The 25,717-nt window shown below is 41.6% G+C and overlaps 2 protein-coding genes and 1 long non-coding RNA gene across 8 annotated transcripts in view; 1 reads left to right on the top strand and 2 right to left on the bottom strand.

Moving 5' to 3' along the window:
* Positions 1–14: 14 nt before the first annotated feature.
* On the bottom strand, positions 15–17,850 carry sin3aa (SIN3 transcription regulator family member Aa). 3 transcript variants are annotated; one of them, XM_024281439.2, is made up of 21 exons: positions 17,722–17,850; positions 10,891–11,107; positions 10,575–10,757; positions 8,136–8,242; positions 7,752–8,046; positions 7,433–7,681; positions 7,208–7,360; positions 6,811–6,966; positions 6,648–6,737; positions 6,454–6,572; positions 6,155–6,365; positions 5,377–5,493; positions 5,025–5,263; positions 3,512–3,695; positions 2,848–3,427; positions 2,607–2,776; positions 2,360–2,533; positions 1,488–1,580; positions 1,250–1,344; positions 961–1,153; positions 15–358 (listed from the first exon to the last, which is right to left on the bottom strand). In XM_024281439.2, the coding sequence occupies exons 2-21, from the start codon at positions 11,074–11,076 to the stop codon at positions 128–130; spliced, it is 3,825 nt and encodes a 1,274-aa protein (XP_024137207.1). In that variant the 5' UTR covers positions 11,077–11,107; positions 17,722–17,850; the 3' UTR covers positions 15–127. The 3 variants fall into 3 exon arrangements, with proteins under 3 accessions (XP_024137207.1, XP_024137206.1, XP_036068157.1); XM_024281438.2 differs by lacking the exon at positions 17,722–17,850 and adding an exon at positions 13,929–14,173; XM_036212264.1 differs by lacking the exon at positions 17,722–17,850 and adding an exon at positions 12,952–13,051.
* Positions 13,373–25,717, top strand: LOC112152127. Of its 3 annotated transcripts, none has more exons than XR_002920236.2 (3): positions 13,373–13,516; positions 13,619–13,709; positions 24,397–25,717. It is a non-coding gene; the product is annotated as an uncharacterized LOC112152127 (long non-coding RNA). The 3 variants fall into 3 exon arrangements; XR_002920235.2 differs by having other exon boundaries at positions 13,616–13,709; XR_002920234.2 differs by lacking the exon at positions 13,373–13,516 and having other exon boundaries at positions 13,523–13,709.
* The window catches only part of ptpn9a (protein tyrosine phosphatase non-receptor type 9a), a 28,327-nt gene continuing 24,701 nt past the window's right edge, over positions 22,092–25,717 (bottom strand). For both annotated transcript variants that reach the window (XM_036212265.1, XM_024281440.2), the window contains 2 exons: positions 24,286–24,493; positions 22,092–24,192 (listed from right to left, as the gene is read on the bottom strand). In XM_036212265.1, coding sequence (XP_036068158.1) covers positions 24,002–24,192; positions 24,286–24,493 — 399 coding nt within the window. In that variant the 3' untranslated portion in view covers positions 22,092–24,001. The remainder of the gene's footprint in view (positions 24,193–24,285; positions 24,494–25,717) is intronic.

Below are 25,717 nucleotides of genomic sequence, written 5' to 3'. Positions count from 1 at the left end.
TAACACAAATGCAATCCTGCCGCCCTGGCTGCAACTTCACACGGCAGCTCGCTTGGTTGTGCTCCCATATTGGCCTTAAAAACACTTTAATAAGCCCTCAGATCGACTCCTGAAGTCCGTGCTCCACTTATGGAGCCTTGGGCGGCGAGCCGTATTTGACGCGGTACTTGTTGATGTTCATGAAGTGGAGGACCTCCGGGTTGCGGCTGGTGGTGCAGGGCAGGAAGCCGTCGCGGCCCTCGCCCATCAGCCACTTGTTGGTGTCAGCGTTCATGTCCCGCGTGACGTGCTCTTTGACCCACGCCTCCACCCACGCGTGGAAACGTTTGTGCAGCCGAGTGCTCACCTTCTCGTGCGACTGAGGAGAAACCAGAGGAGGTAATTAGTCAGACGACGCCATTTAAGCTAGCTTTGTGTGTTAGCCACACACAGTTAGGGGCAAAAAAAATAAACATGAACATATAATGAAGAATATTTATTGACAAATCCCCTTTTTTTACATGAAAAATTGTTCAAATGCAATGCATTGTGGGCCATATTTGCCAAACTAGTGACCACCAATCCACAATAGTTTTTGCAGAGACTTCTGGGTAATTTCCAGGGTGCTGGATGTTGGAATTGTAGATTTGGACACCCCAACAAAATGGTGAAAACCTGATGTAATGCAGTAAGTAGTGAGGACATTTTTACTCTTTAAGCGTGACGCTTAAACACAAAATCTTTTACTTACGTTAACTTTTCAACCATTAACACGATTAATTTAATTCTGGAATTAATGCTGGAATTAAACTAATCATGTTAATGGTTGAAAAGTTACGGTAAATCAAAGAACATAAACACTGGAGCTCCGGTGTTAAAGCGTTGACATACCCAGAATTCCTCACTTCTGTCTAAGAGATCCGCCATCTTTAACTCACAAAAGCCTCCTGTCATTTAACACTAAATGCTTGTCATCCATACCTGGTGAGCGCGCATTAGTGCCGTGCGTCGATACATGTAGTCCTCGGACTTGAAGACGTACACCATCTTGTAGGAGTTGAGCTTAAACATGCACTCCATCTTCTCCTTCTCTAGAGATTTCTTGCCTCCCTCACAGGCTTCCTTATCCAGCTGCTCTCTGCCTTTTTGGTACTTCCTGATTCGCCGCAGGTTCCTGGTTCCGCGAGCGGAAAGAAAGTCCAAAAAAAGATTCATGTTTGATTGAAAAAGTTAATTAAAATAATGTAAAATAAAAAGTGAAAGAGCTTACCTGGGAAGAAAAACAGGTTTCTGAGCGAGATGTTCCCTTAGCTCCGGAGTGGTGGAGTCGGGGTTTAAGTAGCGGCCGACGTAATCAGACCAGCGCTGCAGAAACAGAACAAGGATGAAATCTGAGGAGGACAAATGGTCCTTCTAACAAACAACGTTTTTGCCACATTTGTTTCGAAATTAGCAGACAGTCGCTAAAAAACAGACACAAAGAAAATTGTACTGTGAGGTTCTCCCACCTCAACCTCCATGGGCTCGTCTGAGTTCTCCTCCTCCGTGTCCAGCAGCTCCACAGTGAGCTGCACCTGCCCTCTGGTTTTAGAAAACATCACCTGAAAGCAAAAAAAGGTCCAGATTCATTCACAGATAAAATATCTGTTTTCTTAGCTACTGGAAACAGGTTTGTGATCCTGAAAAGTTCACAAAAATAAACATTCACTTTACTGAAAAATATTTCTATAACATAGGAAGCAATAAAAATACATTTATTTACTATATAGTTTTAAGTAAAGTTGATCAAAGATCCTCTGAACCAATGAGATTTGATGAGAATTAGTTTGAGACGTTGTATGACTCCGCAGGAGCTCCCTGCCCCGCCCTCCTGACACGCCCTCACTCTCATCTTCCACAAGCTGTACCAGACAAATTTATGGAAAAAAAACGAACTTTTTTTTCAAAATGTCTGCTTTTCAATTGGTTTAATCTCATAGCAACCATTTTATTTTTCAATCGCCTGGGGGTGATGAACAGATCTGTGTAGTTTTTAGAAGAATCCATAAAAGTCAACTTTTGGATTTCCTTAGCAATGGATATTTTTTTTAACCGGGCCCACACTCCTAATATAATCATATTATTGTCATTTAATTTTGTTCAGCTTCGACCAGGGACTCATGCATTACATTTAAACGATATTCCTGTAATAAATGTGAAGGCAACAGGGGAAGGGCACTTGTGGATGCAGTGTGGGGGCCTCTCGCACTTTTCAAGTTACGTAAAGACTCTGGTGGCTGCACTGGATGCAGCGTGAGTACGGGGTTAAGCTGGCGGCGTGTGTGAAATTTCACGAAGAGCGTTCTTTTTCCATATTGTTTAAGACGGCGTTTCTCTTTACCTTAAAGCAGTTTTCATCAGCCATGAGCTGCTCGGCTTTCCTCTGGTAGACGCCCTCTGCCGCGCTCCTGGCAGACAGTGTGGACAGGGCGCCCCCTGCAGCGCCGTTGGCGCTCTCTGCCAGGTAGAGGTCCGTCACCTGGACGCAGATCTCGTCACTGACTATGTGCTGGAGCTGTGGGAGGACACGGGGTTATCTTAGAGACGCACCGACTCGGACGACGCCTCGTGGCAGAGCGGGCGGGTACCTGCCGGACGATGCTCTGGACGAGCTTGTCCATGGTGAAGGCGATGTAGGCGTGGATGGTGAACATCTCCCTCAGTGAGTCCTCATACTGAGAAGCCTCCATGTTTCCATCCAGAAGGTTCTTCACCATCTCCAAGAACGCCGAGTAGTAATCTTCCACTTCAATGTCCACTGTGAAGATTCAAACACGAGTCGTTAGGTTTTGTTTTTTGGTTAAGTTGACGCCGTGTGCAGATCCTTACTGGGCTCCTTCAGTCGCAGCTGGATGGCGGGGTTGTCGTTCTTCTCCTTCTTCAGTCCCAGCACCTCCCTCTCCCAGTCCCGCTCCCGCACCTCCTCCTCAATCTGGCGCTCCGCCTGCCCGTACAGCCGCAGCAGCCGCGAGCACAGCGTCTGGTGCAGCCGCATGAAGATGTACCAGTTGTTGTTGACGAAGAACAGGTTGTAGGCGTCGTCGCAGCCGCGCAGCTTCTGCGCCGCCGTGTTGCTGAACAGCAGCTTGGACTTAGAGGGGCTGCCGCTGGCTGCGACGCCATTGTGCTTCTTGCCGGCGCCCTCCTCCAGATCCATCTCCTCTTCCTCCTCCTCCTCCTCCTCCACGTCCGAGAGCTCGCCGCGCTGCGAGAACAGCATGTCGGGGAGGAAGTGGTAGATGATCTGCTTGATCTTGTACTTGTCCTCCTTCTGGATGCTGGTCTGCCGCTTCACGTGGTGGATGATGAGCGCCGCCGCGTCCTCCAGGATCTGGCTGTCCTCGTAGGCCAGGGTTAGATGTGGGCCGGCGGGGGCGGTGGCGTTCTCCTCGGTCGCCTGCTCCTGGCGCTGTGAAGCAAACAGGCGAGCGCTCAGAACATTCCTCAAATACCTGAACCAGGTTGACAAAGCGGCGTAGGGTGGGAAGCAAACCTCGTCGTAGATGCTTTCAATCTCGTTCAGCAGCGACTTGGATCGAAGCACTTTGGTGTCGTTTTGCTTGAAGTTGATGCCTTGATGGTCCAGAGATTTGAGGTAGTACTTCTCGTTCTGCTCCCTCCAGATCTTGTTGAAACCTCGCTGGGCTTCCCGCCACTCCTCCTCTTTTGTTTTCAACCTGATTAAACACAGAACTCTTCAGCACTTATCCATAAACTTTCTGCACAACACTTAAGATAAGGATGTCCCGATTAGGGTTTTTTGGGGCCTGATCCGATTCAGAGTCATTTGATTTTGAGTATCTGCTGATGCAGAATCCCGATGAGATACTTTTTTTTAACACATTTTAAAAAATCAATAAAAATAAACAAATAGATTCAGGTTGTTCCCCTATTTTTTATTTCATTAACCTTCTTTTATCATTAACACTTAAATGGAGCACTTCTGTGAAGGATCTTGAACAATCAAGTAAAAGAAGTCTATTACCTTAAAAAAGAATATGTTATCTATTAAATAAAGGTGATTATTAGTTATATGAGAAAGTTTACTGACTTTAGCTTTAATATTTTGAGAATTATTGAACATCTTTAATCAAATGTGATTCATATCTTTATTTAATTTTTTTTTTAAATTAATGATGGCTTTGTTGTTGCATAAATATGATGAGTGTTCATGATTGATATAATTGGATTAATTTATTATTTTTTTGTTTTGCTTATCTAAGATAATGGGATTATTGTTTTAACCTCTCAAACAACATTTTTTTGCTTTATTTAACACTATAACAGTAGTTATTTTTCTTAACTTTTATTTTTCTGTCAGAAATAAAACAGGCACATCAAAGAACAGCTCGGGTCTTAAGAGGTTAAATGACAGAGCTAGCGCTTAGCGGAGTTAGCAGCTGTTGTGCCGCCGTCTCTCTGAGTTCAACATTAAAAAGAAACAAACACCTGATATTTTTTCTTTTGAAATACTTTTATAGGTTGTTGTTTGCGTTAACAGAAACACTTGCTGTCAGTTTAAAACGTCTTAAAGGAGTTATTGAACATCTCGCTGGCTTGACTGAACTGTTTTTGTTAGCTTGCTGCTTGAACTGCTGCTGCATTCTGCTGCACTTTACAGTAATATCATGTTAAGATCTGTTCCTGACATGCAGACATCAAGTTAAGTATTTATCTGTAATTATGGGCTAGAAATTTAAAGCGCTGATCACAATAATAATAAAGTCAATATCCAATATTGGTTAGGAGACGACATTCGATACTCTCCTCCAACAGTCCCGCCCACAACTCAGAGGTGAGTTTCTAACTAACTGGTTAAATACTATGTCCTGATTTTGGCTAAAAACGGCAAAAGATGATCGGAGCAAGTCTGTAAGGTGTGTTCTTTCCTATTTTGTCAATATCAAGTTTTCTATAACTGTCCTGCCAGAATTAACATGACTAAATGAAAGAAACGTGTGAGGTTATTAAACTTTCTTCAGAGATGAAGGCTGTGGTTCTGGTACCGTTTCAACACGATGGGCACAGAAACCGCCGGGTTCTTCTTCAGACCGTCGAGGATGTCGGCCGCCTTGTCTCCGTATATCCTCTGGATGGCCTTCCGGTGGATGACCTCTGAGGACCCCCCCAATGTGTTGTCCAGGCGAAACTTTGCCTGCTCCTCCGCAGACATGCGGGATAATTTCCGCTGCACCGTCTCCAAGACTCGGATGGTGGCCAGGTTGGTCTCCAGCACGACGTCCAACTGCATGGAGCAAGAAATCCAACTGCTTTATTGCTGTTTTTTTCCCTCAAAATAAGATCTACATCGAACAAGTAAAAAAAAAAAAGAAAACAGCGTAAGCTTTTAAGACTGACCTCGAATCGCTCGTCTTCACACCTGTAGATGTGCTCTTCATACTGGGTTTTCTTGGAGCTCACGAATGTGGAGTCCTCAGACCAGGAGGGGAAGGAGACCCAGGTGTCGTTCAGGACCTGAGAGCAGCGTCGATGTCGACACAAACAAACATCAGCTTAAATTGATTCAACAACCTGCTTAAATGGTAACCAAACCCTAAATAAACGTTTTTTGTCTGTTGATTTCTATAAATGGGGCTTTAAAAGTGCTATCTGTTGCTCATTACCAATTTTTTTACAAACTTTCAAAAATTCTTAAAATTATATTTGAAAACGATTTGTGTGCTCCTATAGGTTGAAACAAGGCATTACAGTTGAATTTTGTGATTGGTTAAACCATTACAGTCCCACATCATGATCTACAACTCCAGTAATGATAACAGTTCTGTTCCCAAGCTTCACCCCTCTGACTGGGTTTTCAAATTTCAGCTGTGGGTGGAGTCAGCCTCTAACTGTTCTGTTCGGTTACACTTTAAAGTCCCACTCTAATCATCTTTGTTCCAGCGTTCTTCTTAACAAAAGAAATACTCAGAAATGCCATTTTCTTTATTTATGTCCTTAGTACTCAGAAAAATGCCACAAGAAGATGTAAAAAAAAAAAAAAAAAAAAATTCACTGGAGTGGGTCTTTAAGGTTCTGTTTCCCTTTAGGGCAGATTTCAGATCCCATCATTTCCAGGTGGAAAAAAAAAAGAAAAATATCAGATCATCATTATGTCAGAAACACTGGACTCCCTCACCTCTTTGCAGAGCGGCGTCCTGCCCGTGCATTTGGGCTGCTGGTAGCTTTTGGGCAGGGCTCTGTAGCTGGACCCCAGCCTCTTACAGGAAGCATAGTCGATCTCCATGGCGATGCCCTCCGTCGCCCGCTCCTTGGGGTAGGTTTCGATGTGGGACATTTCCCGGTACCCCAGGAAGTTTTTGAACCAGTTGAACAGCTCTGGGAATTTTCTGCAAAAGCAGAAAGGTGTTTGGTGATGGGGGCAGATGAAGGAGAGAATCTTTTCTTTCTCGTGATGAAGATGACGGGATGACTCACCCTAAGAAGGGCAACACCAGCTGCACCAGCTCCGCCCGGGAGATCACCTCCTGGTTGAAGATGACCAGACAGCGCAGGAAGTTGTCGTAAGCCTCGGCGCTTCGCAAGGCTTTTCGCACCTGGAATACAATCACCAGCAGAGATAATTTAAGAGAAGTCTGGTTTCTAACTTCTAGAAGAAAGGACAAACTGACCTTCTCAAAGAACAGAGATTCTGTGCCGCCTCCGTGCTTGCTGGGATCAATCATGGAGGGATCCTTCAGATTCAGCAACTTTGGCTTCTTCTGCAGAAACTCAAAGTGTTGACAAACACATCCCATCCACTGCAGCTTTGTTATTTACTGTGACGCTACGAACCTTGACGGGGGGCGTGCTCCCAGGAGCGGGATGGCGGCGGATCTGGCAGCCGTTCTGACTGGGCCGCTGCTTGTTGTTGAGCTGTAGCTTCTTGGTGGTGAAACCGTGATCGTTTCGTACGGACTCCGCCTTCTCTGCGGTGGTTTTGTTCAGCAGCTGAGGACGACGCACAACGACAATTGAATGGGGCAGCATACTAAGGTGCTGGGGGTTTGGCCCCGCCCCCTCTAACAGCTTAGCTTTAGGTGCAGCGTTCACATTCTTTCAACTGCTGCAACTCTTCAACCGTTTACCAAATTAATGTAGTTCCAGCTGATTCTGATTCGGTTGAAGAATTACTGCAGTTCAACGAGTGTCTTTCCATATTTGTCCGATCAGACGTGGCGCTCATGCTTACCACGGAGCTGTTGGCGTCGGGGAGAAACTGGCCGAACTCTGACAGCAGATCCTCCTGGTTCTTGAAGAGCCGAGCCACCTGAGCGTACACCTCCTGCTCCGTCAGCGCCGGCGTGTAGTTCCCCCCCGCCTCTTTGGCGTTGCGCTGCTCCTTCTGCGGGAGACAGGAAAAGTGAGGGGCCGCCTCTCAGTTTTGAAACGGCGGGAGTTGGGGCGAGTCTCTGACCTGGTACGTGTGGAGGATCTCCAGGAAAGCCTTGTAGATGTCCGGCTGGCCCTGGAAGCGGTTCTTGATCTTGTTGACGTAGTTGATGGCGTGGTTGAACTCCACGGGCTGGTTGTTCTGGAGGGGCGGGCCGGTGGGCGTCCCGGCGAGCGGTGGATGGAGCTGCGCCGGCGGCGAGCGCGGGGAGGTGTATGCAGGGATGGACGGACTGCTCTGACTGCTGGGCGTCAACACCTGCGACTGAAGAGGCTAAGACATGAAAACCAATGATTAACCCTGTTGGAGTCTCGGACATTTTGGAGGGCGGTCCGTCGCTCACCTTGCTCAGCTTGGCAGGCGTGGGCTGCGTCAGAAGGGGAGGAGCCGTGGTGGTGGGGGCGGAGGGCTGCGGGGGCTGGTGCTGCGTAGCGGCTCCGGTTATGGGGATGTTCTGGACTGAAATGCCGTGCGGGGTGATGTGGTGGATCTGACCCGGCGTGGTCACGTTGACCAGGTCGTTGGTCTGGACCTCGATCTTGTAGCCCGGAGGAAGAAAAGTGTTGAAGCCCATAATGAGGTCCGGATGGCCTTTAAAGAGCTGCGACACTCTGCTGATGACCCCGGGAGTGTCGATGCTGATAAAAGACCAAAACAAGAACACAGGAGAATGTTAGCAGAACTCCAGGTGGGTTTTTGTGACTATTTTTGGAACATCAAAGCTCACCTTTGGGACTTAAACTCTTTCATTATATCCAGGAAGTCGTTGTAGACCTGAGGTTGGTTCCCAAACTGAAGCTTCACCTGATCCAAGTAGGACAGAGCATCTTCCACCTTTAGGACAGAAGAATTACCGTCATACACCAGATTGCACGCAACGAAAAACCCCAAATTCCCAGAATGCAGCTGTTCTAGTGAACATACTGCAGGCCTGACATTTTCCAGACATCTTCCTCAAGAGGAAATACGTGAGGCTGCAACGTCTGCAACTCTGACTTCAGACTTACAAACGTCCTAGAAATCATTTGGGTGTGAGCGCAACAGATTTCCACAGCGTTGGGGGCGGGACTTTCGTGGAGAACCGCAGAGTTTCCTCAATTTTTTGGACAATGCCAATGCTCGTTATTATGGAAAATTCATGTAGGTCCCCATCCCAAAATAAAGCAATGGTCTGCTTCCGCTTTGGATTTCTCATAGCAGACAGATGCGTTTCGCTCCGCCCCCCCGCCCTTCATAGCAGGTGTGCTGCAGACTCCATATAGACATTCTTTCTCCACCTTATTTATTAAAACAGAAGATCGGTTTTGTCCAAAAACTACAAATAAATGAATATTACTTCTTTAATTTAATAATATCTTAATCACAGGATGTAAAAAAAGTTGAAGTTTATTTTAGCCTGACTTTTATTACGCTGATCTTATAGCTGTGCGGCAGGACACCCAAGGGTGATTAATAAATATTAACAAATCAATTATGTTTAATAAATTTGACAAAAACGTCATCACTTACTTTTCCCTGACTTTATTTTTTCAAGTAACGTGTAACTGAATTGTTACAAATGAGAAACATTTTCAAGTTTCTTAGTAGGGAAACACATTTTTGGCCTCAAGTTCAGCAATAAAAACATAGAAATGAAAACAATAGAAACGATAGAAGAGAAATGGTACGATAGACACTTTTCTATCACCCACACAATATGGATCGTCATATCGCTCAGCACTAGCAGACTGTTTGGAAAAGCAGATAAACCTTTCACACTTTCCAGAAACCATTTGCACAAAATCAAACTGATTTAAAATCAAACAGAAGGTGTGGAAACATATTGAGTATTTGATCATTTTGATCAAAAAACCTTTAACTTCTACAGCGGAGCCTTTTTGAGTGATAACTCACCCTTTTAAGAAACATGAGCAGCAACAACAGAAGAACTTTGGGTTTAAATCTCTGAAGGTTTCATCAGAAAAATCTGATGGTTGACACTTTTTTGAATGACCACACTTTCCTCTGTAAATCTGGTTAACCCTTTAACACCTGAGCTCAGATGTTTATGTTCTTTGATTTACTGTAACTTTTCAATAGTTAACGCGGTTAACGTCATTCCAGTAGATTCTGAAGGAGAAAAGTGGCGTGAGTCGTTTGTTAAAGATTTTGTGTTTGAACGCTCAGGTGTTAAAGGGTTAAACACCAGAGCTTTAGCCCCTTTTAACAACTGTACTCTTCAACCGTTGACGTAGCAGCAGCCTCTAACACTTTAAAGGAGTGAGGTGATTACACGACCGAGGTAAATCAGCTGATTCTGTCACGGAGAACACTGATGGTAAAAAACACCTTTCCCATTGATGGTGAAGACATCCTCTCCACCTGTACTTGACGGACAGCGGAGCGCCTTTTCCAAGAGGATAAGGCAGCTTCACTGTCACACCAACAGATCATTCCTACCTCACTCCACTGGACTATGGAATTCATCATCCTTCTAAATAACTCATTTGATGTTTGTTTTCAGAAAGCTGTGATCGGACTGACTGCTTCTCTGGTTTTTGGTACTCATTGTTTGTTATTTGAGCCTGTACACAGTCGCTGCAACAACTGGATTTCCCAAGCTGGGATCAATAAAGTATCTCTATCTTATCTTGTTTTACACAGTCGAGGAGTTGTGAGTGTTATTTAGGCGTCACTCATGAGATCTCTGGTGTTAAAGTGTTAAGAAGACACATTACTTTCAGAAATGTAAAGGTCTGGAAGTGAAATGTTGAGTTATTTCCATTTGTTGTGGAAGTATGAAGAAGGACTGAAAGATTCGAGAAGAAGCAATTGGAGGAAACTGTCTGTCTCCAGGAGCAAACATAAGAATGACTAAAGACACCATCAAACAGACTGAGGTGGCCTTAAAAGTTAGATAAAAGAATGGAAATATCTGACCAAGGAGCACATTTCCAATTGACTAGAGTTGCATTTTAAAAAGTAGATCCGTCCTTGCTCCTCCAGAGCTAGTTTTACCGTTAATAATCTCCTGCTCGCTGCTGGTTACATTATCAACCAATCAGAAACTGGACTCACGGTTTTTTAAATGTTATCCCTAAGAAAAATAAATGAATAAATAAAAGGCTCTGGTCTGTAACAAAACAAAGCTGGTTTTTAAGATGTGCTGGTTAACTCATGTCCATACCTTGAGTCTCTGGAACTGCTGGTGTCCCTGTGCAGAGCCTTGTGGAGCTGCTGTATGGCCATGGCCTGGCATCACTGAGGGCCCGTGGGGCTGAACCGCTGGACCGTGATGGTGAGGTGCTGCGTGTACAGCTGGGCTGGGGGTGTGTCCATGCCCGCTACCACCCGGGGCCACACTGGGTACCTGGGAAAGAAGACAGGAATAACTTCTGCAACTGTGATAAAACCCAAACAGAAGCAGGGGTAGACCATAATCTCCCTGACACGAGCGACGCTTCATAAAAACAGTACAGCTGATCACACCGGGCACGCCGTACCTGGTACCCCTGTGGGACTGAGTACTGGACTCCAGCTGAAGGCTGCATGTTCTCAGACACGGCTTCATACACAGCCGGAGCTGGAGCGGGGGCCAGGACTCGATGCTGGAAAGCCTCCGCGCTGCCAGCCAGGCGCCGCTGCTGGGACGCAAAAACCGTTTCCTGATCCTCCAGACGCCGCTTCATTGTGAACTCATACTCCCGAGAGCTGGGACACCTGGGAAGGAAAAGACACCATCAGAGACAAGCAGCTTCTGTGTCTAGTTATAAATCTGCTCCAGATTTCACTGTCACTTTTACAGAACACGTGGTAAAATATTCGTCCACTTGTACGATTAAATTATGGACCAACATCGTGCCAACAAGCCACTTTTGCAGCTTGGCTTGGACTTCAAAAAATGACCATAGATCTACAGAGACATAATAAAGTTTTAGCAGCACTAAAGATTCAAAAAGTTAACCAGAGGAGAATTTTAATTTATACATGCATTTATTTATCAGCTAAACCCCCTTTAGCCCTGTGGAGGGGTCACAGGGGATGCTGGAGCCTATCCAGATTTAGTCATGGGGCAAACAGAGACAATAACAACACACACTCACATTCATCCCTAAAGGAAATGTAAGAATCAACAATTAATTAAAGAGTATTAATTTATAACCACATCATATGGATCCAATGTTTTAAAGAAAATTTACTTAAAAAAAATGAGGAAAAAAAAATGAGTGGTTTTGTGGTACAATTACATTATGACGTTTGCCTTCTGATATATCCTAGAACTATAAATCATAGATTGCGCTAGTTAGCTAAATTAAAGAAAATGCAACAAGCTTTATTAACCCATAGTAGTCTAGGGCTTTAAGAACATCTTTCTGCTTTATAATATACCCAATTAGTTATCTTTTAAACTGTTTTTGTGGCTATGAGTGATATTCATCTTTTTGTACAACCCTTTCTTCTTTTATTTCAGATATGTTATTGATTTTATTACATAATAATTCCACAATTAACATGAAACTGTCTAAAAAAAACTAAATTCAGAGTAGTCAAATTTGACATTTTTACCCCCTTAAAAATTGTGATCAAGCAGCTTATATGTTTTATAATATATGATCAAACATTTTGGAGACAAAATAAAAGTGAAGAAATCCACAAATAAAGCAAACACAAGGTTAAAAAATTGAAAAATATATTTTTAAAAAACATATGAACGTCCACTCAAAGTTTTATGAATTTATTCCACGGTTTATCATAACTTTTATGTTTGTTTAAAACTTTCATAGCTAAAAAATATTTGAAACCTTACAGTTAAATTATGTATGAAAGAAATGCTGCCATTCCTTAATATTGTAACCCCACAATGTGGTTGGAAAACTTACTGTAAGTTTGAATACTACTGAGGGTTAAACTTCCACTTGTTCCTCGTAGACTTTTAATTGTGATTATGCTGTTGTTTTTGGCAAAAATAAAAAAAAAAACATGTGTTTTCTAGGACATAGTTTCTGTTAAGTGGCAGGAGTTCATTAGAAATTTGCCACTGACTGTTGTTACAAAGTAAGTCTGCCCCCGTTTCCCATCATTTATGTGTCAACATGCTCTCCTGCTAGCTTAAAAACCCTCACACCTAAAATAATGGCGCTTCCAAAGGTTGGAGCTATCCAGCTGTGCAGTTTTGATGCAGATTCTAACTCAGATGAGGAAGGACATGGATCTATTTGTCTGCTAGTGGAGGTACTGAAATGCACTTAAGGCCTGCTGATTGTGGTAAGTACATGACAACTACAAACTTTTTTCAACATAATTTCTTTGTATTCTCATGATTCATTTGAATAAAGATATACTCAGAAATTCAATTTTAAGCATAATGTTCTTTATACATTTCCTTCATCATCAGAAAAATGCCAGAAAAACATGTTAAACACACAAAAACTCATGGATCTATGTCATCATGTTGAATCAAAACCAGCTTTAAAGATCCAAACTTTTAATATATTAATAATATTTAATAAATAAACATTGGTTTTTGTTTATGTGGGAGTTGCATCAACAATGTGGAGACTCACTAGAAGGGGGGAAAGGTGGTGCAGATGTCATGATCAAAATGGTAACATGTACTGAATGTGCCCCTCGCTGCCTCCACAGCCAATCAGGCACGAGCGCCTTACGTCAGCGATGCAACAAACAGGTGCTGTGGGAACGTGGGGAGTCCGTGTGCCATTCATAACTTCCTCCAAGACCGCAACAGCCGCCCGACACCGTTTCTGAGTGAACGGCGTTCTCGAGAAATGTGACGAGTAAAAAAACCTGTTTATCAGCCACCCGTTGAAACCATGACAAAACAAGACGACCATGTGCAGCTCCGAACACCAGCAGATAATTTGTTCAAAAAACGAACGCGAGCCTGCACATAAAAAGTGTGGAAAAACACCAACTTCTTCGACTGCAGTGTTGCTAAGTCGGCATGAACTCCGCTGCAGCGTCTCCATGTCGAACGATGTCAACACTTCACTCGCCGTCGCGTTTGTGGCCTAGCAACACAAGCAGCGACCTCGAGTTTACAGCGTCCGCACACCCGCCATTTAAGAGCGCGGCACAGGACTTCACCAAATTCCACCCGAGCTGCGTCAGGTAAGAGTGAAAAGTAGCCAGTTTACCACCAGCATCCAGAAACACCGAATACATGGCATATGTGAGCGCTTATTCTATTAAAATAACTTTATCGAGAAGCAGCTTTGTTGCTAGGGGATCTGAAGTGCCTGCTAGCTGCTAGCTAATGTAAACAACACAGGACCGTCGGAAGCTTCGGAGAAAGCACATGCAGGTAACGACTCCAATTTCTTTTGTTGATGATGAAAATGTCCGTAAATGTGCTAAGTCTCAACAGCCGTTCTTTGAAACTGTTCTCGGTGAGTCTAAGTGCAAGTGAATGACATGTGAGAAGACGCCGCTCCCCCGTGTAGTCCACTTGAGACCTCTGCTAGCGAAAGGGAGCTAACCCGTTAGCTACGTTAGCTTAGTGAATGAATTTAACTGAACTCACCCCTCTCCCCAACAGCGAGCAGAAGTTACCAGATGAATTCTTAATCCGTTTGACGTGGATTACTCGCCGCACTTCTGACTTGAAAATACGCGAACGAGGTGTGGACGTCACGAGCTATTTGTGATAGGCGAGTGATTTAAAATAAACAAAAGAAGCAGCGGCTACAAACAGAAAATCTCCTTCCAAGACAGGAAAACAATCTCCGTTCGGTTCGCTGTAGAGATGGGCGGAGTTGAGAGTGAAGACTCCGCCCCTGGGTGCGATCTATTGGCTGTTTCATCCACTGGATCCGCACAAGGGCGGGGCTACGTAGTGTGTTGTGAATTTTGAACTGTCTATGGTTCAGTTAGTTGACAAGCCTTCGGCTAAGGACACGAAGCACCACCAACTTAACTGTTTTTGAACTTTGATCAATTAGAAAAATGTATATCTATTGTGAGAATATGTTAATTTACAAACGCAATAGTTAATGGATATAGTTTGATATGTAGAAAAGGGGAAAAATATTGTTGTTTTTACTTCTATTAAGCAATTTAATTTACTTCAGGTTACTTTATAAAAAAATAATAAACTGTTCAGAATGCCAAAAAAGGTAGATATTTTCCATGTGAACTTTTGTTTTTTAAACTACTATTATTTCTTGGGTTAAATAAGTAAGTTCCAATTCAATGATCGCACACCGAAAGGATATCTATTGTATTTTAGCCATTAACAAAAAATATATACCTCCTTTGCATTTAAGAAAAACATTAAATCTCTTTTAAAAATATATAATGTATTTATACTAGCTGCTTTATAAGCTTTTCTTCTTGCAACAAAGTATTAGGGCCACCAAGAAAGAAAAAAATACATTAATATAAGAGAACATAGTTGTAAAAGTATGAAAAAAGTAAAAAAAAATCACAAGAATAAAGTTGTAAAATTATAAGGAAAAAATTGTAGTTTTAAAAGTGAAAAGTCATGCTTTTTTGAAAATAAAGTTGTCAAAGTAAGCCTCTATCCACATTAAGTATCGACTAAATCCATCAATGCAGTCATTTATTATGTGTGATACCATAAAGTTTATTACAGAATATATGAATTTGGACCTCTGCAACTATATCCCACTGCCAACAGCACCTGACGAAAATCCACTCCTTGTGGATCAAGAATCTCTTTTTGAAGAGATCCAGTTTCCTGCAATGTCCTTATACTTATAATACAACAATGTTGACTCACTAACCTTTATACTTCTTATTTGTGAAATCAATGAGCAAGCAAAAAAGTAAACAGCTTTTTGCCTCATTGATTTAATACTTTAATCTAGTAAATTCTTCACTCATAACTTTTAAATGTATTACTTTTAAGCTAATTTTCATAAAATTGTTACGTTTTTCTCATAATTCTATTCTAGTAAAACTGCTGTTGGTTCTTTCTCAATGTTATGACTTTATTACTTTATTATTTTTTTTATTATTTCTATAATGGTCCTAATACTCCATCTTATCTTCTGGAACGCAAACGTTTATGAGAAAATGGTAAAGACAGAACATTCTCAACCCTCAATGGGCAAAGTGCAAGGTTGGATTAGAAGGGCCTTCAAAATAAAACACAGTGGGCCAAGTTATTAAACAATTTACTTTGTTGGGAAAAGCTTCAAAAACAGGGAGGAAGTACATCATGTTTTGCTGAAGAGGGAAAAATAAAAGATGCTCACAAAATGTAAGTGCTAATCACTTGTTGACTTAACGGTGACAAAATGTTCTGGCTAGAAGTAAAAATGCTAAAATGAGCTGATGTAGCCGCACTAATGTTAGTTGTAATAGGTGCTGCTTGTAAAATGAAACTTTTTAGCTGAATGAGTTCATACATGACTGCAAACATCATTTGGTTAAAGTTTTGCTTCGCCTCAGGCTTTCTGACAAAAAAGAAACTTTGAGTGGCAGATGGATGAGAGAAATATAATTAGAGGATGAGTGGTAATAGCCAATCTTGGATATGTCCTGCTACATATAATCCAGTAGAGACAAGTTTTAAAATTTGATTTTGTACAAGACCATGCGTTTGAATAAAAAGAAAAACATCTATACATGCAAACATAAAATAGATGCTTTTAAATTATATGCAATGGTCCTTAAAATGAAGGGGAGTTTTTTTTAATAATTATGGTCTGCTCAATCTGATTGCTGGAACTGTTTTTTTATTTTTTTATTTTCTAAAGCAATCTTTGTAGTTCTACCTCTATAATGCAATTTATTTTAAAACATAAATCTGATAAAAGACGAATACCACCAAAGTCAATCTGAGGGCGAAAATGTAAAAAAAAATCTTGCAGCAACATTTTATTTTTCTGCAGAAGCACAGGAAACGGGCTCAAAATGAGCTTCCGCTTTACTTCCAAAATAAGGGTTCTCCATATCTGTGGTGGTGATTTAAGCATCGCGCCAAGAACTCGAATGAATGTTGCTCAATAGACAAAAAGTTAAGTGTAGAAATAACCACAAATGTTGGGAGGGGGGGAAAACAGCACAATACATTAAGAAGATCCGGGCCAAACGCAGCTCCGACGCTTTTGAATACACGCGCTTCCCTACGTTGTATCGCTGCCCCAGTATGTGAATTCGGCATGTATTAAGAGTTGTGTCGACGTGAATTCACATATTACACATAATTAATTCTCTATAAAACTGCTGCTGCTTTGGTGTGAATTGGGGGAGAATGGATGCGCTGAAATACATTTACGTAATGAATTGGCTGCTTCCTGGAGTCCTCGAACACGTGACTTCGCGAGGAGGGAGACAAATAGTCCCTCCCACAAAAAGTATTAAGGGGACCCGGCAGCGAATCACGGCGCGCGACGGTCCTTACAAATCCTCCGAAAGGTGGAACTTCCCAAATAAACCCTCGCCCACGACAGGCGGAGCTGCAACAGCAGCCCGGGATTCCTCCTTTCAGCTCAGGCGGAGGAATCGGCAACGACGTTGGGCGGCAGGACACACACTAGCAGACGCCCCTCTTATCCCAACCGCTTTTTCCCTTTATTGTGCGCGCGCTCTTCTTGAAATCTTTAAACCTGAACTACAACCACTCTGTAACTAGTTAAATAGCCGATTTTGGGACATTAAAAGAGTTAATCTTATTCAGTGGGATTGGGAGTCACATATCCGAGTTCCGAGCCAGAGCATGCATCCAAATGCACTGCGGGCGGTGGAAACACCCCCAACAACTAGCTGTCCCCTCGGTCGAGAGCGGCTAAACAAAGCCTCCTCCGGAGGAACACAGCGGGGGCCTCGACGGTGTCTCCTCTGGACGGTGGCGGCCGAATTAGTTGTCCTTTCTAAACAATGCCAAAGTCAAAGGGAAGGCGAGCGGACCGCTCCGGCCGCTCTCCGCCACCGAGCACCTCCATTTGTGCTCTGCAGAGGGGATGAGCGCCCTTTTAACGTGTAACAGTCTTTGTTTACTTCTGTAGTCGGGGGAGGTAATATGTCTAACGTACCCCCTCCCCCTACGGAACCGTTTGAAGGCAAGCGGTACATTTTTTACAACGCGCTGCGGACGAGTCGCGAGGCAGCTGGGTCGCCGCACAGCCCCCTGGGAAGCGTTTACCAGGCGCGCGAGCCCGTTCACCACGCTTCTGTCGCTGGCTATCCAGCTGCTGTTAAAAGGCGCTAAAAAAGCCGCCCCACGATTCATTTTACGGTCCCGAATGACGGAGCGGACGACGGAACCGACGCTCTCCCAACACAAGCCGCCCGTTGGAGTCGGAAGCAACAGCGGGGATTATGTTAAAGAAAGACAGCTGTTTACATACCCAAGAAAAAGACTCCTTCACTCCGGATTCGTGTTTGTAACAAAATAGTTGGAAACGCCCCCCTCGGTGGGCATTGGCGCGTCCCAGAAGACATACGTCACTTTCATTTAAATATGACCCGCGAAAAGCTAGGCAGCAGGAACTCTACACTTAAAGCAGGAAGCTGAGAAAAGGCTTATAACACTGTTTATAAGTACTTTATTACAAAAAAGAAATTAATTAAAAATTAAATATATACAATCAAAGCCCCACTCTGATCATATTTTGATATATTCTAATATAGTTACTAGTGATCTTTTAACTATTATGCTATTTTTACCCTAAATCAAAAACCTGTCAACTTATCGGACATAGTTTCTGCAGAGCGGCTAGCTAGAGTTTCTTAAAATTCACAACGAGCTGTACAATTTTGAGTCAGGTGCCAGCTGAGGAAAGCGAAGACGTAAATTAATCTAGTCGTCTGGTGGATGATTCGGAGCAGAGCAAGGAGCTTGTGACGCAGCCAATGTTTTTATTACAACCACAAGCTTTTTCAAACTGTTTGTCTTCGTCTGTTAATTTTGAACAAATACTAAAAAATGCAATTTTCTTTTATGTATGTCCTCCATCGTCAGAAAACTGCCACAAGAACACTTTTAAAACACCAAAAATATAGTTTTCATCAGAGTGGGTCCCTAAAGATACACTAAGAATAATTCAAATAACTATAGAAGAGCTATGTGTTTGGCCAAGCAAGTAAAGAGACACGTTTTCATGTATTTTATCATTCGAATAACAATTTTTGATAGTATGTTATACTTTATTTATCTGATTTCACCCAAAACGTAGTCTTTGCTACTCAACCTTTTTTCTATTCTGGAAATTCCACATTTACAATTGCAAATGGTCAAATTCACAACCTTTTTTAATTTATGCCATCCTTGCTTTAAATAATATTACAAAACGACAAAACGTGCAAAATTTGAAGTCTTTAATAACATTTGATCTTATCAAGGAACTAAATATGTTCTACATTTTCTGTTCTTTGTTCAATAAGATGATGTAAAGTCTGGGTTGTAAATGTTGATTGTTGATGTGCATGTTGCACAATTTGTGTATCGTTTACTTTACCTAAAGTCTTGTCTATAAATTTTAGTAAAGTTTGATTAAAAAAAAAAAAAAAAAGGTAAATGAGAACTGGATTGAGTAACCCCTCCCCCTCACATTCCAAACAGGAAGTACCTGCTGGTCCAAAAAAAAAGCCCAAATCCCATAGACTTCAACAGAGAAATAAAGAGCTAATTAATTAACTAATAATTCTTCTGTATAGTAAGTTATTCAAGTTATAAACTGATGCTTCCATAAACGTTGATCGTTCAAAATGTTTGACAGATTCTCTCAAGCCAGTGGTATAGGTGTGAACTTCCAACTTGACTCCTGATTGGTGAGACTGGTTGACATAGAAACATTAACTCAGACCAATCACTGCTTACTGATGTTGTCTGGTTCCAACATGGCAGTGTCTGTATCGTGTAAAAATAGCGACTGAATTGACTTAATTTTTTTGGAGCTTGAAGTAAAGCGTTTTCCATGACTGACGTACCCACTCGATCCAGTTCTTATATACAGTCGACAGCTAAATCTTAGCAAGCTTTAACCTAACAGCTTTCTCTTTGTGTTTATAGAATAATAAGCCACTATTATTTACCAGTGGGCATTGTTATATTCAGAGATTACAGCCAAGCATCTTCACTTTGGTCCTATCTGTTCACATGACATTTAATATCAGTGTTTGTGAAGATCTTTGTTTTAGTTTAGGATTTTATGTTTGAAAAATACTTTTATTTTGGAAAGCAAAATAACACTTATTAAATATATTTTTTTCTATTTTATCAACTTGATTATAAAGTGTAATAAAGATTCATTTTTTTTCATTCATTCATTCATCTTCCTGACTGCTTTTTCCCTGTTGGGGTCGCGGGGGTGCCGGAGCCTATCCCGGCTACTGATGGCCGAAGGCGGGGTTCACCCTGGACAGGTCGCCAGTCTGTCTCAGGGCCTCAATCACACACACATTCACTCTCACATTCACACCTAGGGGCAATTCAGAGTCACCAACTAACCTATGAAGCATGTTTTTGGACGGTGGGAGGACGCCGGAGTCCCCGGTGAAAACCCACGCATGCACGGGGAGAACATGCAAACTCCACACAGAAAGGTCCCAGCCGGGAGTCGAACCGGGGTCTTCTCGCTGTGAGGCGAGAGCGCTAACCACTGCGCCACCGTGCAGCCCCTAGATTCATTTGTTTAAAGGTTAAAAATCACTTCAGGAGGGTAGGACTTATACATGCCTTTATAATTACTACTTTCAACAAAATTTCCTTCAGTACTTTAAAATGTCGGTCTGTAAATCAGGTAAAAACTTTCCAGCATACGAGATGTTGCTTTTCCTGAACTTTAACCCCCTACACATTCAATTAGGTTTGCAAGACGTTTGTTTGTCTTTCTTTTTTCTGTATTTGTCTCTGCGTTGCATAATCTCATACTGAACACTCGCTCTAGAATGTATCATCAAATGTTTTTATCATCTTTAAGCTCTTGATGGCCAAATTTATGTCTAGATATATTTATAAAAAAATCACTTCCATGTTTGTTTTATGTAAATGCAAAATGAAGATAATTTTGGAGCCGAAGTGGTTTGATGCATAGCAGCATCAATAAGTGTTGATGACTGAGTGAGGACTCATGTGCTCGAAACTGAAATATTTCAGTTTCGTGGTTCTTTCCAGTCTGTGTTTTATTGCTGATGAACGTTCCCCCTATTTTTCAAACGAGAAAAAACAAATTATGCATGAAAGAAAAAACAACAAACGAGAACATAGCGTTGCATTGTTTTTCTTTTTAAGCAAACAAACCGAAGGAAAAAAAAAAAAGAAAAGTGATTTTATGAAGAGTGTTTAATTACAATAACATAAACAGTTAAAGGCTTTTAACTAATTGCATTTACCAACTTCACACTTAAACTTAAGATAAAGCCCCAAAAAAGTCTTTAGGTAAAAAAAAGAATGCTTGATTTGAAAAATCAGATTTAGCATTTGAGGTTTGAAAATCAAAGTCAATTCCACATTTCAGGAAGTTTTTGAGCCATACAATGGACTTCTGAAGCAATGAATTTGGGCAACAAGTTTCATGAGTAAAGTAAAGAAGAAAATGTTTTTGGGGCTTCACACACTAAACATTGAAGCTTTTTGACTAGTTAATGTTGGAGCATGACTCTTCTCAATGAAAAGAGATAAGTTTTTTGAAATTATTTTAGTTCTGCAAACCTTTCTGAATGGGATTGTTTGGCAGGACAAAACTATTTTACCTAGCGTTTGTTGCTTTGCAAGGAATCAATAGTTTTGTATTATTACTTTAATATCTTTATTAATAAGATGTTTTTTGCAGCTTTACACTCACAAAAATCAAATTTTAATCCAAACATTTAAATGTGATTATTTAAATAAATAAATTAGCTAGCTTATTGATGTATGACCCTTAATTGGAAAAAAAACATATTAATTTCAAGTAAACTATTTACTTCAATTTCAGTAACTCGTATAAAAAGATGAAACATTTGATTAACTTTGTTGTCAAGCTTCTCATTTCTCAGATTTAAGTCAGAATAAATACAATAGAATCCGTATTTTTATTTTAATGGTTTTGTTCAATTTTTCATCAAGTAAAAACTGATTTTCTCCAATAAAGATGTCACTGGTAGTCATGGCAACACATGTAAAGGCTTTTGAGGAAGTGGCTTTGCAAGTATTGTAGTAACTTTAGTCAGAGCTGCTCTCAGAGTTTGATCTTTTGAGACAATAGAATGGTGAAGATGAATGGAAATGCTGGTTTAAAAAAAGGATGGCAAGCACAAATTTCTCTATTCTGCATTAAATAAAAACATTTGAGGACATTGGAACATTTGGTAAAATCCACCCATGCTGCAAAAAACCTACAGATTTCACAGCTGCAGCATTTCAAAATAAATAACTTTTAGAAGTAGTTTTTTTTTTTTTTTTTAGTAGTATTAAGCTCACTTTGTGTGCTGACTGAATGACTCTGTCCTAATTCAATCCCAGCTAAAAACAGTATAGTGCAGGACTATCTAGTGCCCTGAATTCTAAAAGTAATTCGGACACCATGATCACTACTTCTTTTTTTTTTTTTCAATACAAATGTTAACTCAGACCAATCATTGCTCACCAATGATTTCTGGTTCCAACATGGCAACATCCATATTAGGGAAAAAATGGCGGCTGAATTGACTTCATTTTTTTGGAGCCGGAAGTAAAGCATGACACTCACCCGCTGGTTAAGAGCAAATGAATAAACACAACCTCCACAGCCAGAAGTGTTGACATAGTTTGTATTTAATACAGGATAGCTGGACTCAACAGTTATAGGAACGATAACACGCTATAACAGAATATAAAATGAACGTACTCGACCGTCGCCGTATGAAAACTGCTGCTGAATACAAAAATAAAACTGGAGCACATTTTGCGTCTGTCGTTGAAAGGACTTCAGTCAGAGTGTGTGAGCTTGGCTAGACTTTAAAAAAAAAAAAAAAGAAAAGAAGGAGCTTCACTACCAGCAAATTCAATATGAACTCTGTAGTAAAGAAATCAACACGCAACATATGGCAGTTTTTGGACTAAATGACGGCAGGAAACCAGGTGAAAGCGCCGACGGAAACGTCAAGCGTACAGAAACTGAGAAGGCATTTCTTCATGGGTCGCATGAGGCGTGGCAGGCACGAGTTTGTGCTTTTTATGTCGTTTTTTTTCTCCCTCCACTTCTGTTTAAAAGATTAAAAATAAAAGTCGAGAATCAGTCTGTGGCTTCCCTGTTCAGACAGTCCTGATTTGACCTGGTGAAGCTTGAAGCAGATGTTTACAGTAAATATCAATACATGTTACTGAGTTATGCGTCACTACATTTTTAAAATTTTTTTTTTACAAACAATCAAGTTCTCCCAGCTTCACGTGAGGATCCACAGAACGCCGTTTGTCCTCAACTTTCACGCCACCATCGTAAGAACGACCACATTGGGGAATATAAAAAAAATATTTTTTTTAACAAAGTGCTAAAATGTGACTCATGTTAGGATAAAAAATAAAATATTGCACTATTCATGAGGTCTTGACTGCTGACGTGTGCAGGGGGCGGGGCTTATCTGGACTTAAAGACCCACTCCGATGAAAAGGGTGTTTTTAACCTGTTTTTGTGGCCTTTTCCTGATTATAGAGGACAAATATAAAGAAGACTAAGAATGTATGAGTATTTCTTTATTCAAATGGTTGTGAATCAGGGGGAAGACGAAAAAAAAAGATAAAAAAAAATATTGATACCCTGGGCGGGGCAAAAGCTCTCAGCCATGGGGGAGGGGTTGCTCTGTGCCACCATCCCCCCACATCTCAGAGGCAAATATCTACTGAACTACTGCAGAAACTACGACCAAGAAAACAACAATTTTGCCTAAAAATGTCAGAATCATAATTAAAAAAACACTTTTTACAACAGATCAAAAGTTGATGGGAGTGGGTCTTTAAGGCAGGTGAGACTAGAGTTTTTATTTTTTATTTTTCTTGACTTACGTTGGCCAAACTTTGACCTAAAGGAGTGGTCAAAGGTAATTTTCATCGGGAGGATTATTAACGAGATAAACTAAGATCGATTTCTGCAACCTCAACTTAAATCTGGGGCTTCTGAGGATTCAGATCCCAGACGAATTGAGGGGCAAACCTACTCTGTCAATGTGTGAAATTACAAATAAAACGGCCCGTTTTCTCCTCAAATTGAGTTTAAATGTGCATTTCCACGAGTCTAAGTTCAGCCGCCGCTCTCCCAGCTCAGCTCCTGTACAGGAAGTTCTTAAAATGAGGCGACATGGATTCAAAGACGTGTACAGGTGATGCTTTCATCAGCTGCATACAAACCTTGTTTTGTGTAAGAAATAAATAGAGGTTAACATCACCTTACTTGGCTCCATGTGCCTTGGCCACACATCAGTCATTTCCTGCATATTGTCAAAGATATGTTCAGCAAAAACAAAAAGTCACATTCTTGGCAGACACAATGTTATCACACGAATACGGCACGTTTATCGCCGCTGAATTTTCTTTTAAGTCCGCCAGTAAGGGACTTTGAGGCTCCCTGGAAGGGCGGGAGCTGCTTTCTGGGTCTACTTGGTCACACAGCAGGGCTCTGGGGTTGATGGACCGACCGCAGGAAGCGGACTTGTGCAGGGCGAGGATGAGGCTCACTGATTGGTTGGGAGCAGGCCCTGCCTTTGGGCGTGCTCCAAGATGGCGTTGTAGCAGAAGTAGTACTGGTCCGGGGTTTGGATGCTGAAGGCCCGCTGCGTTCTCATGCGCCGCACCGTCTGGCACACGTTCAGGGTGCCCACGTCCTGCAGCTGGGACAGACAGATGTCCAGAGCGCAGAAGGTCCCTGCAAAAACGCAGCAGGAGCAGCCATGATTCCTTATCCACCAACGTAAGGGAAATATCCTCCATCCAACATGTAAACTCCAAACAATCTCACCTGTTCTCCCAATCCCTGCACTGCAGTGCACCACCATGGGGGGTCCCAGAGGGTGTCCCGTCCACTGAGAGCTCAGAGCCCTCACAGTTTTCCTCTGTTGTCTTTTCACAGCTCCCAGGAAGTCGATGAGAGTCACAGCAGAGGTGGGAACGCCGTAGTCCGGCCAGCTGAGATACTGGAAGTGACTAACCTGTCTCTGTTCACATGTCTGGACACAAAAAAGAGTAAACAAAAAAAAAGGTTATTCTACACACATTATTGATGGATTTTAAACAGCCATTTCACACATTTATAGAGGATATTTTTAAGAGGAAGTGACTAATGTCAAACAAGTAGCAAACACCTCGTCTCTGCAGAATACGATTTTTGGATGTATTTGTTATGACTTCACTAGTGCACATACATAAGCATCCTATGTGCACAGCCTCCAACAACAGAGTTGAGAGGGTAGGGAGTTTTAAATTTATTACATTTGTACACACACTGCCTACTGAGACAGGGTTACAACACAATTACACAGTAGATGTGTGGAACAGTGAGGGGAGCCACAAAGTATTAACAGTGAAAGAATGTAAAGTTGTCAATTCTGGCTGCCTTGCTTATCTTTCTTTTATATATATAATTTAGTTTTTTTTCAAAATTCCCAAAAATACACGTTTGTATATATTGGGAATATGTTTATATAAAGTAATATCTGGAGTTCAAGGATGTCATTAGTGTCTTGTTTTTATTAATAGGTCTCAATCAGCAAATGTTTTGATGTACTTTCTATATTTTTTGCTAGATATATATGTTGTGAAACTTGAGAAAATTAATTGTATTCGAAAATCTTGTTATTTTGTCCGTTTTTCATTTTTACTGATCTAAAAAATGATCCGAACCGTGAGTTCTGGGATCCGTTGCACCCCTAAAATGATAAACAAATGAATGACAGCAGGTGCATAGATAAAGGTGCACATTGTTATGTCCGTGTAAGCCTGTTCACAGCTTTATTTCTGCATCGTCTCGAAGTGTATTACTATGCAGGACTGCATAAAAGTTTCATTTAGGTCCTGTAGTGACAGTGAGGAAAGTTGGCTCACTACACTACGTCTTTTCCAGGACATCCCAACTATCATGAGATCTTAAGTCCCCCTCTGATGAAATTCTTGTTTTTTGAGTTTTTAACATGTATGTGTGTCATTTTTCTTATGAACGAGAACAAATGTAATAAGAAATCATTTTGATTTTGCATTTCTGAGTATCTCTCTGTCAATCAAACTGCTGCAGAAACGCTGTTTGAATTAATGAGGCGTTCTGACCTCACAGCGTGCACAGGCTGTGCAGGAGAAGAAAATATGGCATCTTCTCATGTCTGTGCTGTAGAGGGCTGCAATTCAATGGAAGGCCAAACTGTTCAGTGGTATTACAAAATAAACGTTCTAACAAGTGA

This window comes from Oryzias melastigma, linkage group LG6 (assembly GCF_002922805.2).
Source record: "Oryzias melastigma strain HK-1 linkage group LG6, ASM292280v2, whole genome shotgun sequence".
Lineage (NCBI taxonomy): Eukaryota > Metazoa > Chordata > Actinopteri > Beloniformes > Adrianichthyidae > Oryzias > Oryzias melastigma.
This window is presented reverse-complemented; position numbering and strand designations above follow the sequence as displayed.

Excerpts from the sequence above, each read along its gene's own strand:
- sin3aa (XM_024281439.2), bottom strand. The coding sequence starts at position 11,076 with ATGAAGCGGCGTCTGGAGGATCAGGAAACGGTTTTTGCGTCCCAGCAG. Across the intron at positions 5,264-5,376 it reads GTGAAGACGAGCGATTCGAG|TTGGACGTCGTGCTGGAGAC; the intron begins GTCAGTCTTAAA and ends TGCTCCATGCAG. Across the intron at positions 2,777-2,847 it reads GCTGCGACTGAAGGAGCCCA|TGGACATTGAAGTGGAAGAT; the intron begins GTAAGGATCTGC and ends GAATCTTCACAG.